The sequence below is a fragment of the Geotrypetes seraphini genome, chromosome 12 (assembly GCF_902459505.1).
Source record: "Geotrypetes seraphini chromosome 12, aGeoSer1.1, whole genome shotgun sequence".
In the NCBI taxonomy this organism is placed as follows: domain Eukaryota; kingdom Metazoa; phylum Chordata; class Amphibia; order Gymnophiona; family Dermophiidae; genus Geotrypetes; species Geotrypetes seraphini.
In genome coordinates, this window is record NC_047095.1 from 81,426,711 (window position 1) to 81,446,466 (window position 19,756).

General features: G+C 42.3%; 1 protein-coding gene across 1 annotated transcript; it reads right to left on the bottom strand.

The window, feature by feature from the left end:
* Nucleotides 1–4,099: 4,099 nt before the first annotated feature.
* LOC117346812 (glutamine synthetase) lies at nt 4,100–18,533 on the bottom strand. The gene is made up of 7 exons (XM_033916930.1): nt 18,291–18,533; nt 13,223–13,402; nt 12,689–12,850; nt 10,253–10,399; nt 9,158–9,285; nt 6,644–6,843; nt 4,100–5,719 (listed from the first exon to the last, which is right to left on the bottom strand). The coding sequence occupies exons 2-7, from the start codon at nt 13,386–13,388 to the stop codon at nt 5,401–5,403; spliced, it is 1,122 nt and encodes a 373-aa protein (XP_033772821.1). The 5' UTR covers nt 13,389–13,402; nt 18,291–18,533; the 3' UTR covers nt 4,100–5,400.
* Between the last annotated feature and the right edge of the window lie 1,223 nt (nt 18,534–19,756).

Below are 19,756 nucleotides of genomic sequence, written 5' to 3' on the forward strand. Positions count from 1 at the left end.
AGGTGCTATCAGCTATAGCAATCAGGATTCACTGGCATTCAAGATCAGCAAAGTTTATGCCATGGAGAGCAAGCGTATGCGCAGACCATCTACAGGCAAAGAAGATTGTCTGCATGCATCAGGATTACTATCCAGGATCGCTCTGGGGTCGGTGTGGGGTGTGCCTCCGATTGTGTCCATTTGCATGCAGACTCATTGTGAATCAGTCGCCCGGCCACGGATCAGATCGGATCGGTAAGGTTAGTGAATCTAGGCCTAAGTGACTATTTTAAGACCAGAGTGTTTCTCAGTCCCAAAGTTCAAAAAAATACAAAAAGTATTTATATGTGCACACAAAAATAAATGATTTAAAAAGCCACTTTCTTGTGTTGGTACCACTGAGTTGTCCTGCTACCTGTCTGGAAACAGCCACTCCTCTGTACACCTGGCTGGGCATGTGCGGATCGCCGGATTTGATGGACTGAAGTTCTGATCTGGAGATGGTAGTTCTTATGAAGATTTGGATGTTTGCTACTAGCCTATCTGAAACAAATGAAAGGAAGCAAAACTCTAACCTCCCTAGATGAATGCAGGCTAAAGTCAGTGCCTTCTTAGGCTAAGATCATGTATTTCTAACTAAATGTGCAAAAGAACAGATAATTCTTTCATCCATAAGCTGACCGTCCCATGAAAAAAAAATATGTTTCTGATATGAAATCAGTTCACAGGGTTTCAATATACACATTCACACATTAATTTGTATATCTAAATATCTTTGGTTCAGAAATGATGAAACTCATCAGTAATTATCTCACAGCTTTATCACAGTTAGTATAGAAATACTGACTGCACACAGCTTTGTAGTCTGCACCACAGAGCTCTTGACATTCAGTTCTCAAAAGAACATTTAGATTTCAAAAAAAGTTTCAGATTCTCCAAGCTTCACATAACTGTATATACTGGTTAGGGATTCAGCAGCTTAGTAATCGGAAAAGACTTCATGAATGCATTCCAGCAGAAAAACTAAATTACTTGCAAAACATTTCTGTAAACACCAATAATATTAAACAATCTGAGTTGAATCAGTGGTCTTACTTGAGATCTAGCTATGTACCTGGGGCCTGGGTTGGCCACTGTTGGAAACAGGATACTGGGCTTGATGGACTTTCAGTCTGTCCCAGTATGGTAATTCTTGTTTTTACACAGTGAAGGGATTAAAATTCTCTATTTCCCAGTATTTAATACTTCCTTTTAGCAACAAGTCACAAAAATCCAGTTTAAATTCTGAAACACACTTTAAACTTTCTTATCATGTTTTCTTTGAAATAAAACTCCTAATTTGATTTAGAAATCTCAATAAATCATGAGAACCAGCAGATATCAGATAAACTCTTGACCCACAACTCACACAAATTCAGCTCTATCTTCCTTCACGGGTCTTCTCATTATACACCTCAGCTCAACAGCACCTAAGCAGCATTTCTCATGAAATCAAACATTTATAGGAAATATTATTTCAAAAATATTCACATTTTACACACACAAAACTCCAGTCAGCATAGGATTACCAGATATCTATAAAAACCCGAACATATCCTCTTTTTAGAGGACTGTCCAGGTGCCTGGTTTTTGTTTTTTTTTTAAAGGGGAGTATGTCCGGATTTTGTCAGCTGTCCCAACTCCCCCGCCTACCTCTTCCCCAGCCACTGCACTGAATCTTTGGGCAGGCTGGCAGCAGTAATGAGGGAAGCCTGCTGCCATTGGCCTGTCTGGAAGCTACCTCTCTGCAGTGACTTCCTGTTCCTGCATAGGTGGGACTTGCAGAGGCAGATTCCAGGGCAGGCCAGTGGCAGCAGGCTTCCCTCATTGCTGCTGCCAGCCTGCCCAAGATTCATTACAGCAGCCAGGGGTGAGGTAAGTGGGGGAGTCAGGAGCTGTAGAGAAATCTGCAAATCCTGCTGGGGGTGGGATTTTAATTGGTACAGGCTGTGGTGTTGTGGTGCGGTTGAAGAGGGAGAGAGTGGCAGATGCTGGAGTGGGGATGGGGGAAAATTGCCATACCATGGAAAGGACAGGGGAGAGACAAGAGAGACATTGGTCCTGGAATAAGGTACAGGAGAAAGGGTAAAGAAGGAAGAGAAGCTGGGCAGGGATAGAAGAATGGTCTTGGAGGCAAGGGAAGGATAGATAGGGATGGAGCTGGGACTGAAAGGGTGATGAGATGCAGTGGAGTATAGATGAGGGCTGAAAGGGTACAGAGGATTGAAAGGGGGACTAAGGAAATGAGTGTGTGTGGGAGGGGTTAGGGTAGGTATAGGGAATGGTGGAGGCAGGGTATGGGCGGGGTCAAGGGCAGAGTATAGGTAGGGTCAGAGGCAGGTATGGGTGGGGCTGGGTGTGGTCATGTGTCTTCTTTTTTTGTCTTCACAAATTTGGTAACCCTAACTCAGCAGCTGCACACCATTTACTCACCAATTCTTTGTACTGCCTTAAACATTCTGCTCTTCAGCTCACAACAATGGTCCTGGGGCTTCCCCCAACCTTCTCGCTGCATACTCTGTTTCTTATCCTTTTTTTATCTTGCTGCAGCTATGCATGGCCTAGCCTCTGAGCAGCTCATAGCATTTCCCTCCTGCTTTAAATATATTATTTTATTTTTTCTTAAGCAACTGATACCGGCACCCCACACATGCTTAGTTGTCAATGGCTCAAAGATGCTGTCACCGACTGCAGAACTTAGCAGAAGGGAGTTCTGGCCATCTTTGGTCCTCAGCTGGAGATGCTTGGGAATCCCTACCAACCCGTGTCAGGACTTGTGTTAGACCCACTAGGGTCCAGGTCAGAAAATAAGAGGGCTCCACTCTACCTTCCCTCCGATTTTCCCAGCATGCACTTAATATTTATTGAAATTGATATTAAAAATATTTTTTAAAAAACTCACAGCACAGGTCACTTTACCAAGACCAATGATGAATTTACTACCACAATGAGGGCATGAAAAATTATTTAAGGAGTGTCTTGGGTATTTGAGGTTTGGTAATTCAATAAAAATTGATATGAATTTGTTCTCTGGTTTATATCAACAAGAATCAGCCAATGGCAGTAAAGGTCAAATAAGTCCCGCCCCGAAGTGAAAACAGAGTGAAAATATATAAAAGTGCACAGCAAATGGATGAGAAAACTATTCCACTGAAAATTAACGCATTTGACTCCAAACCATCCGAATATTAAGGCCCATGGGTTCTTCAATATTAAGGGTATAGATCTAAAATAACTCACGTCGTAGTAGACACTCTGTACTATTGCGTATTAGTTCAGGGACATGATCAATTGCACAGCACCTAAGATCTTTGTAAGTGTTACCATATTCTAGACAGTGTGCTACAATGGGGGCTTGTAGTTTTTGTACAGAGGCAACTTTTATGTTAGGTTATCCTGATTTTCAAACAGCGGGACGTCTGCCCTATATAAATCTTGGGACAAGGGCAGATCAACATACACCACAAAAGGAGTAATGCACGTAGTGCAATAACGTACAAAAAATTGCTTGCCCGTGAAAGGATGAAAGAAATGTTAAAATTCATATGTAATGGTCACATATTTGACAAGAATTGCACCTGCTATATCCACCGGACCCCATGTTTCTATGATGTTGTTCTGCTACCGCTGAAGGAAATGTAGACAGATCTTTTATTTGTTCAGAATCAACGGGAACAAGATACACAAGCCCTCATGTGTGTTTTACAATATGCATCCCTCACTAAGAAAGTGGTGGAAGTGATGAGACAGCACTGGGAAATGCTGAAGGAGGATCCAGCCTTTGAAGATTCTTTTACAAGGATGGCTTTTAATCCCCCCCAAAACTTCAAAGAAATATTGAATCCTTCAGCAGTAGGAGAACAACTTTACAGTTGAAATAAATTCATCGGTCAGTGACAACAGTTTAGTGTGCTTCTGGAGTAGCATCTCTGGACTAATAAACACAAATGCCTAATTTCAGGAGGGAGTCAAGGGAATAGACCCTGCACCAAAATTTAGGAGAAGTGGGGGGCCTTTATCATCTCAGTCCCTTCTGTAATTTCTATTCTTTCTTCCAAATGAAATAAAACCATAACAGATAGAATGTTTGGAATACAAGTTTATTACAAAATCCTTATCTGGAAGCAAATAAATCCCGAGGAAGATACTGGCACCAATAAAAATAAAACCCATGAAGGGCTATGGACCTCTACAGAGCATTATTAATGAGGTGCAGAATGCTCTCCTGATTGGTCATTGTGAATATCACTGGAGAGTTTAGAATGCTGTACAAACACACATATGCACTAAAGACATCAACAACAAAAAAAGGACAGCTAGAAGGAGAGCCACACTGGAAGAAACTGTAAAGAAAACCAGCCATTGAAAGCCCTGCACATCCGCAAGAAAATAAAGTATAGCTTGTAAGTACAAAGCTTAAGTTGACCAGTCAACTTTTACATTAAAATCCTTTTCACTAAAAAATACAAAGTTAATAATTTTGTCCCAGCGCCCAGCCTAAGTACGATTTTATTATGTCTAAATCTGTAAACAAGTATCTTGTGGGTTTTATAATGAAAGCAGCATGGAAAACAGTTACTCTTCCTTCTAGCGCTAAGAGAACTCACCTGCTGCCATGTCATCCCTCTCCTTGCCTAAAAGCCCCAAATGGATCCGAATGGATACCACGATCATAGTCCCCAGCTTCAGACAAATGTATTCTAACTCAACTGTATTACTTTCATATATATATACTGTATATATATATATTTATATATGATATATAAATACATGATATTACTTTACATTTAAATAGAAAAATACTACATGACCAAAAGGATACAGAATGGAGTAGCAGCTACTGAGGAAACAGTACAAGTTGTTCATATTCCTTTGAACCACCAGTTATAATTCATTATGTTAAAAAAAACAGCTGGTGGGTGATAACAGAGGGGGGGCAATAAAGAGGGCAGCACACTACACCAGGGAGAGAGGAAGTGGAAATTCTCTCCTGTGAGTGATAGAGAATATGGGTCAATGTATGTGCGGGTAATGAGAAGCAACATGGAAACATGGTCTGTGCTTCTGTATTCCAGGAAATCCTGCTTGTCTACAGACAGAAGTTCCAGAAAACGCCTTGCTGACAGTGAATGTGCTAATATGAGAACCAAATGCAAGTAGTTTTCCCTGTTACCAAAAATAAAATTATAGTAAAGACAAAATCAAATCTTTCTCTGTTATCTTTAAAAATGACCCTCTCTCTCTCTCTCTTCCACATCTACTTTGTCTAATGAAGTAGTAAAAGAAATATAAAACTCCCCCCAAAACCTGGGAATTTTATCCTTGGTTAACAGAGTGCAAATACATTAACAGTAGGAATCCAGGTTCCTGAGAGCAGTCCATTTAATTCTTGTATTCAAACGGCTCTTCCCCTGTTTCATTCAGGAGGCAGGTACGGATCAGGGCTTCTGTCACTGCATAAGGATCACAATTGGCTGAGGGTCGGCGGTCCTCAAAGTAGCCCTGCTTTTCCTGCCCTACGCTCCTTGGGATGCGGATGCTGGCCCCTCGGTTGGCAACGCCAGCTGAGAAGTCATTAATATTAGAGGTCTCATGAGAGCCTGTCAGACGTCTGGCATTGTCCAAGCCTCCTTTGGGGTCATAAGCACGGATGTGGTATTGGTGTCGCTTGCCCAGTTTCTCAATAGCTTCCTCAATGTGCCTGGAAAAAAAAAAAAGTCACTAAGAGAGGGTCTTTTGCTTTCTAGGCTTGGCAGCCTTCTTGTAAAATGCCAACAAAGAAAGGCTTTATTCCTTCCTATTCATTGATAGCATCCATGATCTCAGATCCTTACCAGTTCTAGGTGTTGTGAACCTTCATTAAGGGGCAAATTCTATAAGAAGTGGCCAAAAGTTAGACGTCGATATAGGCACTGTTCAGCGTGATTCAAGCACAGTTGGGTGCTGTTTAGTGAATCACGCTGAGCGGCACCTATTTTGGAGTCGCCCAATAAATAGGCCAGCTCTAGGCACAACTAAAACTTAGGTGCCCATGCGAGCGCTTAAGCACGCTTAAGAGCAGTGATTCTGTAAGAAGGTGCCTAACAAGTAGTCACGCCCACGCCTAACATGCTTTGCGCCTATTTTTTTGAAAGCTGCCTAAATTTTTAGAGGCGCCTTGTTACAGAATCACACTTTCTTGATAGGCGCCTATGTTTCAATCGGTGCTGATTAAAAAGCTTAATTGAGCTTGGTGTCTAATTGGGCGCCTCCGAAATAGGTGCCTAACTTTAGGCGCTGGTTACAGAATTTGGGCCTAACTGTTTCACTTTCCTATGTTAATTTTTTTTTCTGAAAGGACAACTATGCATTAACCATCTGATATTTTTGTAAATTGTATGCATCATCCTAAGAGTTAAAACCTAAAAGAGAAGGATCTGTATTTGAACTCTTAATTCAAACAACTTTCAAACAGAACACAAAACTCTTAAGTGCATGACAAGTAATCATTTGCATGAAAAGCAATTAACAAATCAATCCTTCTGAATCCAATGACAATCTTTTGTGTAGTCAGATTTTTGTCCCATCCACAACAATCTGTTTTCACAGTTTCCTCTGTTGTGCCGACAGTGGTGTAATCGCTTACTTGAGGCCTCCAGCATCCCTCATGGGCTTCGTGCTGAAGTTGGTGTGACACCCAGCTCCGTTCCAGTTCCCAGTGATGGGCTTAGGATCAAAGGACACAATAATTCCAAAGTCCTCACACACGCGGTGCAAGATGAAACGAGCAATCCAGAGGTGATCTCCCATGTCGATGCCCTCGCATGGCCCAATTTGGAACTCCCACTACAAGGGCAGAGAGTAGACAGAGCTTATTGTTCAGCTGGTCAGGACAAAGTTTCTCTTTGCTTACAGCAGTACAAGGAAGTTTCATTTTTTATGAGGTGTTTGGTTTTTTTTTTTTCTTATTCCAAATACATTAGCAAGGCATTTCCAAATCTTGCATCTTTTGTTTTAGATGTTGGTTTTGCTAAAATCCCATTGTTGAGGAAAATGTTCCAATTTAGAATCACAAAGAGATATCTTAATTTTAGCATTCACTGGATGGATAATTTTCAAAGCAATTTATGAATGTAGACATTGTTTTCAATATCCCACAATGGAGCTGTCCACACATTGAGGTAATATAAAGAAATAAAACAAAAAACAAAGTGGTTGAAAGTCAATGGAAATAAGGTGATAAAAAAAGGTATCACTTTATTTCCTTTGTTTTTTAAATTTTATTTCTTTATATTATCTTGGAAAGTGGACTAACATAGGGCTGGATTCACTAACCTGCCCGATCCGGGCAGGTCTGACAAATTCACGAAAGCAAAATATGCAGATGGCGGCGATTTGAGGAACGCCCCCATCTGCCTGCATGGATCGTGCATGTGTGATCCGCGTGCATGCGCAGACCATCGGAGCAGCGATTTTTTATTTTTTTTTTTACTTTGTTTAAACTTTTTTTTAGTAGTTTTGAGCCCTGTGAGCCCATGGTTTTAACCTGCGGGTTAAAACCATGGGCTCTCAGGTCGGGGAAGGGCATTGCAGGGCGGCAGGACTTCGGGGAGATTTTTAACTAGTAGATTCACGCCAACTCTCCTGCTTCTCCTGCTCTATCAAGCCATGATTTCTCCTCCCTCGCCAGGCTGAACCAACGCTGGCACCTCCATTGACCCCAACCCGCGTGGCTCCCAGAAAGCTGGTCACGCTCTTGCCAGCTGCCGCCCTCTCACCTTGCCGCAGTAATGTGGAGCAGAGAAAAAAAAGTTCCTCGCGCTCGCGGATGATAAAAATAGAGCAAGGAACTAAACTAACCAGTTACCAAGTCTAATAAAAAGATAAATGGAGCCCATGGTTTTAACCCGCTTAGAGCCCGTGTGTTAAAACCATGGGCTTGCACTGCGGGGAAGGGTGGGAGAGTCGAGGCAGGCATGAAATCATGGCAGTTCGGGGCAGGCAACAGTTTGGGCAGGTAGAAGAGCATTGGAATGACAAGCAGCAGGAGATAAGAAGCAGGGCAGCATTCGGGGCAAACAGGCAGGAGAGATTGCAGGGCAGAGAGCAGGGTTTCCAGTCGGAAAGACGTTTTCAATTGGTCCCCAGCAGTCACTTCTTCAGGTGATTGGCCAGCCCAGTCGGATCAGAAATTTGGTGTTGTGAATCGCGTCGCTGTCCGATTTGCATGCGTTTCACCTCATTTGCATGCACAGATTTGAAGCGGATCGCAGGAGAGGTAATGGAAATTTGATAGTAAAGGGGTCGCAAATCGATCGGTACACGATCGGTTTGCTTTGTGAATCTAGCCCATAGCCACTACACCATTTCAACCACACTGAGAAAAGGCATTTGTAAGCTAGGAGAGGACAAAGGGGCTGATTGTACAAACAACGCCTAAAATCGGCTTGCGCCTAAAAAAATGGCGTCAACTGTGTGTCAATCACACTTACCCCCTTCTTTTACTAAGGTGCGCTATGGTAACACATGAATGTTATCCTATGGACGCATTAGCAGTTAGCGCCTGCGTTGACTTAGCGCGCGCTAAAACACTTAGCGCACCTTTGTAAAAGAGGGCCTTAGGTGCCATTTACAGAATCACAGCTAGTAGCACCTATGTTAAAACAGTGAAAGCAATGGAAGTAAAACCCAGATGTCTCAATTCGTCCTCCTTTCTCTGGAACCATATGGTAACCCATGCATGACGGTAAGGAGTGTCTGAGTGGGATGTCCCGAAAGTGGAGACAACCGACAAAAGACTGCTGTAACCAATCACTGTGAAGGGCCAGTTTTAAACTAACAGCTTGAAAGTTACACTCCAGTCTTCATCTGGGGAAGGACCAAACTGATCCTAAGAAAAGTAGACTAAGCCTGGCATTTAGGATATAACACTTGTTTGACTTGCCCAGCTCCCCAGACCAGCCATTTCTTGGCTTGCTCAGCACTCAACCACTCAAAATGTCGGTGACTGCTGTGAGCATGGGAGAGGTGGTTTGCCTCTACTAGCTATGATTTCTTACAGTAGGGCATCTGTCTTTTGAACAGCCCCCTTCTCCTCTCTCTTTCCCCTTCTCCACATAGAAAAGTCTAGTAAACTGATAACAGACAAAATTGTAGTTACCTGTGCTGGCATCACTTCGGCATTTGTTCCTGCGATCTTTATCCCAGCATATAGGCAGGCACGATAATGTGCTTCTACAATGTCTCTGCCATAAGCTTTATCTGCCCCAACTCCACAGTAATATGGACCTGAAAAACCATGTTAAGTATTATAAAAGACTTAGACCAGCCTGTGTCTACACCACAGTACACATCAGTGCAGAATGAAGGCTTTCTAGTAGCTGGTTTATCAAACATATTATTGGATGTGGAAGATGTGATCTGATCCCTTCAGTTACTGCCATCAACGTAATTGTGTAACTTAGTCACCACATAACAGTCTTAAATTAGCATGACAGAGCAACTAAGGCCACTGCTGGCCACCAGACCTCATTAATATGAGACCATGTGATCAAGGAGGTTCTTAAGCAGAAATCCATTAATGACCATAAAATGGTATCAGATTCCATGAATAGGGATAAAAATGCCAGGTTTTGGAGGGATCTCATTACTATCCCTGCCTCTGTGACCCTGAGAATATCATGTAACCAATACTTATGTAAAAATAGTTTCAAAAATGTTTAACTTGTAATATGTTCTTGGACACAAAGAGCTACTGAATACCCCATTCTAACTACAGCACAAAGTGGAATTCATGGAACAATGATAGATGGAAAGTTTCACTATAAGTATATTCCTGCTGGGATCTCCCTACTTTCCAGACGGTTCAAGCCTAAGTGTTTACTACAGCTGTTATAAGTCCTATGTGGTCTAGTGGTCTCAGCACCTTGAGGTTGTGAGTTCAATCCCAGCATGCACCTTGTGACTCTGGGCAAGTCACTTAACTCACCATTGCCCCAAGCACTAGAGTTAGATTATGAGCCTGCTGGGACAGATAGGGAAAATACTTAAGAGTACTTATTTACTATTCAATGTATTGTAAACTGCTTTGGATGAATCTCTTCATGAAAAGGCAATTAATAAATCTCAATAAATAGAAGACAAACATGTTTAGTTCATACCATCTCTCTGAAGTAGTTAATTGTTGCATATGTCTCTCTGATGATCGTTGTAAAACTGCACCTTTTTATACTCAGCATTGCACTTGGCTCCTTACCCTGTGGTCCTGGAAATCCATTAGAAGGCCAGCCAAATGGATGTCCGTCTGTTGCTAATATGGTATATTCTTGTTCCATGCCAAACCATGGGTGCTCATGTGTTACCATGTCCATTATCTTCTTACATGAATTCCTTAGGTTGGTCTCTGAGGAAACAAGAAGAATTGTTTTCAGATTATCTGTATGAACAATGCAGTCTTCCCTAGTAGGGTGCATATCATAAGATATCACTCGAGATAATATCCTCATCTTGAATCTGAGTAGGAGACTCAAGATGTAGGTTAACTATTGAACTATGAAAATCATGTCCTGGGCAAAGCACAGCATATAGTGGACTTTATACAGCAATAAGGGTATGGCTAGGAACCACAGGCAGGACAGAACAGAAGACCAGGCTGCTACTACATTTAAGAGAGGTGATCCTAACTGCAGGTGAGACAGTTGCACTCCTTGTACTAGAATAGTAACCTAGTGATATAATGGATGATGACAGATAATGAAAGCAGAGAGCTGATATGGTCAGGGTTGTACTGCCACTTCACACAGGTTACTAAAATGGATACGTGAAATACTTCTCATCTTATATGGAAACTTTCCTCCTCACATGATGTACAGAGCTGTTTAACACTTGTTCACTGTATAATATATTTAAAAACCCCTCCAGTACATAGAATCAAAAGGTTTTGTTTTTTTAAAATTATGATTACAGCCCTGCCACAACAAGCTCTAGTGATTGAGGTCTTTGAAGGTAATTTTTATAAATGAAGCTTAAAGTTATTTAGTTATCTTTGTCTTTGAGTAACCTTTCTTTTCCTTAGTCTCACTAGGGATGAACACAGAGGATCTCAAATCAGAAAAGATTAGTAAGTATTGAAGAACTAAGGCCAGTACTGGGCAGACTTGTACGGTCTATGTCTGTATATGGCCGTTTGGTAGAGGATGGGCTAGGGAGGGCTTTAATAGCTGGGAGGGTGTAGATGAACTGGAGTGACCTTTGACGGAGACTTCAGTAGTTGGAACCTAAGAATAGTACCAGGCAGAGCTTTAGATTCTTGCCCAGAAATACCTAAGGAGAAGAAGAAAAAAAAAAAACCCCAACAAATTTTTAGATTGAATCAGGTTGGGCAGACTAGATGGACCATTCGAGTCGTTATCTGCCGTCATCTACTATGTTTCTTTGTTACTACACAGAATATCTCATCACAGTAGAACATCAATGAATCATTCTGCTGCCACTATGCAGCCTTAATCTCACTCAGGCCCCGATGCTCATAAGCTTTCATGCCGGTAAGACTCGTTAAAGCAGTCTTACTGGAACGGAAGCTCTCCTCCTATGTTTAAAAGGGCTCTCGGGGGACAGACAAAGACCCTAAGCAAATGCATCACAAGGATTTCATTAGTGTTTAAATGAGCTCTTCTTGTGATGCACAAAAGTGAATGCCCCCCTTTTACAGGAAAAATAGTATGGCAGGTCTGGCCCGGCTGGTAGCTGTTGTGCATGTGTTGTGTGAGGTATACAATACACACACACACACACACAATAGCTGCACCCATTTAAAAAAAAAAAAAAAAAGTTTGTAGCTGAGCCAGCAGGCCCTGCTCAGCTGACTGCAGCTTCAGAGCTGGCAGGGGAAGCCCTGATCAATTGAGCTGCAGGATTCACTGAAGCTGCTTCCCCTGCTGCTCAGCTGTTCGTGGCTTCCCATGCCAGCTCAGCTGATTGTGGTTCCAGAGCTGCCATCAACTGAGCAGAAGAGGAGACGTACCTAGTGATTGCTTGAGCAGTCACCAGGCACAGTTCCTCCCCTCTTTTATGGGGCTATACCGCATATGATGCATATGATTTGCATACTATTTGTTTACGTCATATGAGAAAACTGCAGGAATTTAGGAAACTGTTAAGGAAACATTTGTTTTGCATTATGAAATTATGGTACTGAGTGATATAGTAATAATCTAAGTAACTTAGTGCATTTCATGTTACAGAGAAAATATCTTTCTATCTGGTAATGTGTTGGGACAGCAGACTTGTCATTTGTTGGTGGAGTTTGTATGTATTTTAATTGTTTCTATTATGTATGTATATTCTTGTAATCTGCTATGGATAAAGGCAGACTAGAAATAAACTAAACCAAATTAAAACAAATAGCATGCATATGATTTGCATAGCCCTGTAAAAAATGGCTCCCAACATGGTATTTTGTACCATGTTGTCAAAGAGTTCTGCATACTGCCCGCAGGCTGATATATCAGTTTTCAGGAGGAAGCACTGAATTCTTAGACAAAAAAGCTGTTGTACTCTCCCCCAGAAAAGAGATTGCAGAGGTGTTTCTGTTAAGAGATCTCTTGAATTCCTCCTGAATCTGTTCTTTCTTTCCTAGACACTGGCAGGGTGAGGATGAGGATGCCAGGGAACACAGATTTGTTAAACCCACCTGCTGTCTTACGATTGTACTTCAAGACCTCACAGAAAACCAGCTTGTTAGGGTCCTTGCGGAATGGATCCCGAAACATGGCAACTGGTATAAGATACATATCGCTGTTGGAGCCCTCAGACTGATAAGTACTTGAACCATCAAAGTTCCACTCAGGAAGATCTTGGGAAGAAGAAAAGCAAGAGTTTGAACATCAGCACACAGTGAGAATTTTTGCCAAATGAAAACACACACTGTCGAACTGGAAGAGGCCTGAGCAAGAACAAAAGATCTTTAAGTCCATAAGCCACATGCTATCGTGCAACAATTACAGCTTCTCCTAGTGAAATGAACGCACGTCCAACAATGGGAAGAATTCAAGTGCTTAACATCTCCCCACTAGCAAGCAGCCTGAAGATCTCTTCTATCTGCCTTATCTGAAGACATCCTTCTTAATAAAATAATCTATATTTTGTTGCCTGGGTGTGTTTCTTAGAAATCCTAATGAAGTCTCAGGTGGGCTTTTCCAGATGATGATAATACCCTGAGGCTTACCTGCAACGCTCTTGGGTTCGCAGTCTAATGTGCGAGTCTTGCAGCGCAATCCTTCGCCGGTGCCATCAATCCAAATGTACATGGTCTGAACTTTGTCTCCTTGAGGAAGTTCCAAATACACCTGCTTCACAGCTTTGCTTAGCTGTGCGCTGACCGAGGTAGACATGGCTGCGAGAAATCCTGCAAGGAGAGGAATAGGCAGAATTGTGAGCCTGTTCAGAGGCTGCATGTCAGGCCTCGGCTCTACACTGGGAGGGGGCAGATGCACCCTTGATGTGCGCTTCCTCCCAAATTCTACAAATGGTGTGCAAACTTAAGTATGCAGTTATAGACTAAGGCCAGTTAACTAATTAACTGGCAAATAACTGGTAATAAATACCAATAATTGGGGTTAACAAGCACTACTGTAATTGATGATAAGTTACAGTTTCGCTTGAAACTGATATGCCTCTAGTCTATAAACAATGGTCCGGATTCTGAAAGCGGCGCTGTAATCGGCAGGCACCTGAAAAACGGTGCCATTTTCAGAATCGCAGCCTGCGTCAAAGGTAGGCACCTGAAATGTAGGCTAGGGTTTTACAGGCCTATATTTATGGCACCTACCTTCAAAGTAAAATCACGCTCAGCGGTACCAAACATTAAGCCCACCCATACCCACGCCTCTTTTAACATTTGGCACCGTTAAGCGTCTGCATAGATGCGATTCCAGCACCATGTTTTGTGCCTACTTTTTTTTCTTTTGATTTTTTAACGGTGCGGTCAATTACCACGCCGCTAATAGCTAATTAAAACAATTAACTTAGGTGCCGGTAGAGCACCTTCCGGCACCTTCCTAACAGCGCCACTTTCAGAATCCAGGCCAGTGTGCCTAACTTCTTCTCCCATGCATGAATGTCAAGAAGTGTTAATGTGGGAGGGGCAGAGGCATGCCAAGAGCGATCTGACTATTCTTCCACCCACTTTATAGAACATTTACGTATCCAACTACCTCATTTACAACAGTTATAGCCATGGTTTAATTGGTCAAGTCTAAAGTTTGGCATATAACTGCACTTACACTAAGGCCCCCGTTTAATAAACCGCGCTAGCGGTTTTTAGCACCGGAAGCCGCGCCAAATGCTGCTCCCGACACTCATAGGAACATTAACTATTTTTTCTGCAGCCCTCCAAGTACCTACAAATCCAAAATGTGGCCCTGCAAAGGGTTTGAGTTTGAGGCCACTGCTTTAGAGGGAGACACAACTACAGTTGGAGTGAGAGAGGGAATTGAGAAGGTTGGAACCTGAGAAAGGAAAAGGCAGGAAAGAATTTCAGGCCTCAGGATTGAAGAAATCTACGTAAAACACTACAAAAAAAAAACTTTGCAGAATTTTGAAATGTTGTGCACAGAATTCTCAAATTTTTTGCACAGAATTACACTAAGAGTAAAAATGAGCAGTGGAGTAATGAAAGCCTCCTTCTTTCAGCAGATTTCATGTGGCATGAAAAGTATCAAATGTTACCACTGAATGCAATGATTGCCTCTAAATACGTGAGCTGCATAAGTTTTACACTTTTATCTAAAATTGTGAAAACCTGCTAAATGTGGGAATGAAGATTTAAGCTGAGAAATGTTTCAGTGTTTCAGGACTATTAAGGTATAGCTGACAAGAATAGAACTGATACTAAAGATTATTGTGCCTATATCGTCTCAGCATTTAAAGTATCAATTGCAGGTCATCATCTACTTGGGTTGTGAGAACACAGTCAGCCTGGGGGAGGCAACAACTCCTGCATCTGTTATAGAGAAGGCAACTTCTAGAAAGCAATGATCTCTTTTTTTTTTTTAAGTCAAGGCCATTTTGGATCAAAATAAGCTGAAGGAGAGCTGCCAAATATCTTCCCATATGAGACCTTGACACTGTTGATCAGTGTGTTTCAATGACATCTACCCACCAGCCCGCCTTCAAACTTTTTATTGTTGTGTTTACTCAAGGTGGATGTTTCTAAATAACGTCTCTTTTTCTTTGTCTTACTTCTAAACATTCTCTTTGTCTATTGAGAAATGCCTTGTCCTTCAAGCATGTAGCTCTTCCTCCCATCTACTTCCCCCTTTCTGCCATGAGCTTGGGAAGAGAAGCAGAGAATAGCAGAAAAACAAAAGAGAATGATAAAGGCTGTCCAAGAAGTCTATAAGGACCACCACTGGCCCCCAGACCTTCCACTTCTGAACTCTGTTCTAGAGGATAATGACAATATAAACAGCTTTCTCCATCTTTGGTGCCCTCTAGATCAGAAGGCTGAGCAAAAGAGATTATCCCCTGCCTCCTATAGCTGATTGGCTTTCCAGAGCAGAGTTAAACCAATCAGGAGGACAATAGCAGTCCTTCTTGACCTATGTCTTCTAATAGATTTTGAAAGCTGACTTTTTAAATGATTCTTTTTAAGAATAGATGTTTATAAGATGTTTTAAGTAATCCTTGTTCAATTCTGCCAGATCTAAAACTTGACTGATGCTGTACCACTGCCAAGACAATAGGGAAGTCCCCTTTGCGTGACTTGGCTTTGGCTAGAAAGTAAAGGCAGCAGTGAGCAGCTCCTGCCAGTGCCACTGGGTCAGCTGTCGTTGACCCCTGTAGTGGGCATCAGGAAGAGCCAAGTACAGAAAAGCCCTTAAAATTCCACTGGCATCCAGGATCAAGTCAGGCACAGATCACAGTGGCTCAAAAGTAGCTGAATATCCCTGGAACAGATGAAAATAATTTTATAGAGGAAACTCATCAGGCTTCTTTTGCTCACTGATCGTTTTATCTAATCTAATCTTATACAGCACTTTTATTCCACTAACTCCTCTTTGAAGTCCAAAGAGAATCATATCTGAGTATAGAGAAAGGGCTTGTCCTAGGAATTACAAAAATTTAAATTAAGTAAATATAAAAATAATCAAAATATTTTTAAATAAAAAAAGTCTTGATAGAATGACAAAATAAAGATTAAGGGCTCCTTTTACTAAGCTGTGATAGCGTTTTTAGTGCACGCAAAATTTTTGCGCGCACTAAACTCACACTATGTGGCTAGAACTAATGCCAGCTCAATGCTGGTGTTAGCGTCTAGCATGCGTGGCAATTTAGCACACGCCACTAGCGTAGCTTTGTAAAAGGAACCCTAAGATTTTAGAGATTTTTTTGTTCAAAGGATAATGAATTCCATAATTCAACTGCTTGGAAATTCAAAGAGCTCTCAAGGATCCCTGCCCCGAAGTCAATTCTGCATTCAGGGTTGAAAAAGAAATGAGAGGCGAGGTGGCGGCTTACTTGGAAGGTGCTAGATAAAGGTTCATAAGAAACATCTGTCCAGCTCTCTGTGCAAGGATATACCCTGACTTTCCCCCCTGTGGATTTTGATCTTTGAAAATAGAAAACTGATGTGGGATAGGGACTAGTTTGGGCTTTGTTACACACAAAAATGTTATAATGGTTCAGCTGTTTTATTTGAAAAAAATAAACATTGCAAATTTTAAAAAAAACCCCAACCAAAAAAACACGCAGGCTCTAAACTTATAAAGGACCCTGCTTTGTGAGAACAGCAGAAAGCAAAATGGGACAGAGGGATAGGTGAAAAATCAAGCAAACCCAAATAAAGAATGGCATATGGAGTTCTTTCAGCAAGCTGGGTGCCATAGGAGTGAGCTCTATAAGTGCAGTCTTTGCTGAGCACCCCCAATATTTACAAGCAAGCGGCTTCAATTGTGTCCAGGAAGAGGTAATTTACATTGTTTTGGCACCCCCAGTAATTTTAAAGTGTTGACAAAAACAAACAGATAACACCCAGCATAGATGCCATCCCATCCTTTGGGTTCTTCTCTGCCAGTCTTCTTCCTTTTTACTCTCTTAAATTCCTTCTGTTTACTATTCTCCCTTCCTCCCTTTATTTCTCTCACTCTGGCTTGTCCTCTGCCTCTCCCTTCTTTCTGCTGCACATCCTGCCCCTTATTTCTGGATGGGCCATTTGGCTTTTATCTGCCATTGTTCTGTTTTTTACGTTTCTCTTGCAATCCTTCCTTTGTCCTCGCTCCTCGATTTCTACCCTTTGTTTCTCTTCATTGCTCTTTCTCCCTCCTATCTTCCTTCCTCTCTCAGATAATCTTGCTCATCACTGCCCCCAGAGTTCGTGCCAGCAGCATTAATTAGAACACAGGCTTGCAATCTCCCTTTCCTGGTATCTCCACAGCAGAGTAAAACCAATGGGCTGCAGGAGATAATCAGGCTTTTGCCCTGCAGAGGGCACCAGAGATGGAGAGAGGTTTTTCTACTGCCATCATCCTGTAGAAGGTGCCCTCTCTCCCCTCCCCCAGGCTGTCCTGATCTCAGACCCTGAGAATGAATTGAGTTTAACCCTTTATTTGGCATTGTTGCTCAGAAGCAACACGTGCTTTCTATGGCTGTTATGGGAGATCTGCATCTCCAAAATGCACTGTTGCTCTCGTTCAACATCAAGTTACATCAAGCAGCCATTTCACCATCTGCCAATTAAAGGGTTAAATGCCGAGCTCTGGTCAGAGAGCGGACGACAATACAAGCACAAGGATCTTTTTTTCCTTTCAACTACCTTACAGCCAGATGCCAGAGGAATTCAAAGGCTCATTTGTGCCAGTCTCCCCCCGAAGTCTTACAAGGATATAGACAATTGGCCCGGTGGCAATGGCAGGCGATGCCTACTGCTGCCTTTACTTTGCAGCCAACGCCAGGTCACACAAGGGTGTCTTCCTTATTGTCTTAACGCGGGCACTAAAACAATGAAGCATTCCGTCTTGCAGAACTTAAAAGGGAGCATTTAAAGCATCATATAAACAGCTATTCTGAATCATATATATATATATATATATCCTCAAAATTTTTGGAAACCACAAATCAAGGATCAGCCATCCTGTTATGGAAGCCTGTGTGGGTTTTTCTGGTTTTGCGCGCAGATGCATTCTGCAATCTCCAGACACCACCCGAAAATAACGATCCTTGCAAAGGCTTCACTTTGGGAGAGGGAGGAGGAGGGGGGGTGAGATGCAGGGGCAGAAAGAGTGGGGAATGGCTACCTGTGTTCTGCTGCCGGACAGTAAGAAGCTGCTGTTTAATAGCCGGTCGGTCACTGCTGTGCAGGTCGCCGATCGGTCTCTCTCGTCCTCCGTTACTCCGCTTCTCTTATTCCCATCCTTAGCTTTACTTTCCCTGTTTGCCGGCTCCACATTTATTGCCGGCTCCGGGCAGGCCCTCGGCCTCTCCGATTGGCTGCAGAGCAACGTGATCCGGACCTGCTGCTCTGCTGCCGGGCTCATGGAACGGCTGCCATTGGGCGAGAGGGTTTCCCGAGAAACCCCCGGCCCCTCCTGCAACTCGACGAGAAAAACAAGCTACCTGATCGCTGGAGGGAGGAGCCCTGTCCGCGCCCACTGAAAGCTTAGCTTGAGAAGGGGGCCGTCCCATAGGAGTCCTCTCTTTCCCCAAAGAAAGCCGGACAATCATTTCTGGGTAAAAAGATCATTTCATAAATGTATACTACTGGAAAGAAGCCTCACAGTTAGCACTGTTGGAAATGCTATGGAAGAATGATCATTTTTAATGTAAAAGCACCGAAATAAAGTTAATAAACGATTCTTTTCTGTTTCCTGTACTGTATGTATTGTTTTTCTACACTATTTTGCGGATTAATTATCATTTGAAATGGTTTTACATTTCTAAATATATATATAGAGAGAGAGAGAGAGAAAAAAAAGACACCGAAGATCCTGATGAGGGCAACATAATTCAACTGAAAAACAAATATTTACAATCAATGATGAAAAAAAAAAAGAAAGAAAAGTTTTCAATTTCTTCCTAAACACTAATTCTATAAACTCCTGCTCACAATTTCACACTGGGAGACCAATGCAGAAAGCAACAGCGGGCTTAGCCCCCCATGGTTACCAAAAGTTGAACAAAGCTGGTTGTGCACACCAAGGAGTGCAGAGAGGATTGAGGCACAGAATGAGGAAAAAACACAACTGCAAACTATGAAAATATATGCTGATGAGGTAATTTAGGCATTCTATGGTGTGCAAAGAGTAGGCGTTCAGATGAGGACAGCTTGCAAGGATGGGGAAGGGATAGGGACAGAACTGGCAGGGATGGGGATACCATGGGCCGCTGAAAAATTAGCCCAACCAGCAACATTGGGGCAGTCTCCACTTTTTCCGATGGAATGAAAAAAGTGGAAAGTCACTGGACTAAGTGTATAGCCCATGATGGAGACTTCCCCAACTTTGTTGGTTGGCTGAGAACTTTTCAGCGGCCCTTCATAGATCCCACAAGGACGGGGACAAATTTGTCCCCCATGTCATTTTGTAAGTAACAAACATGCGTGCTTGTTCACACATAACTGAAAATGAAAGCATATATGGACGCCTGTTCTCCTGAGCTTAAATATGAGCCTCTTGGAATTTTCAAATGGAAAACAATTTGTGCAAAGCTAATATTTGTTTCAAATGGAAACCAATTAGTGCAAGGTTTATATTTAGGCACAGGT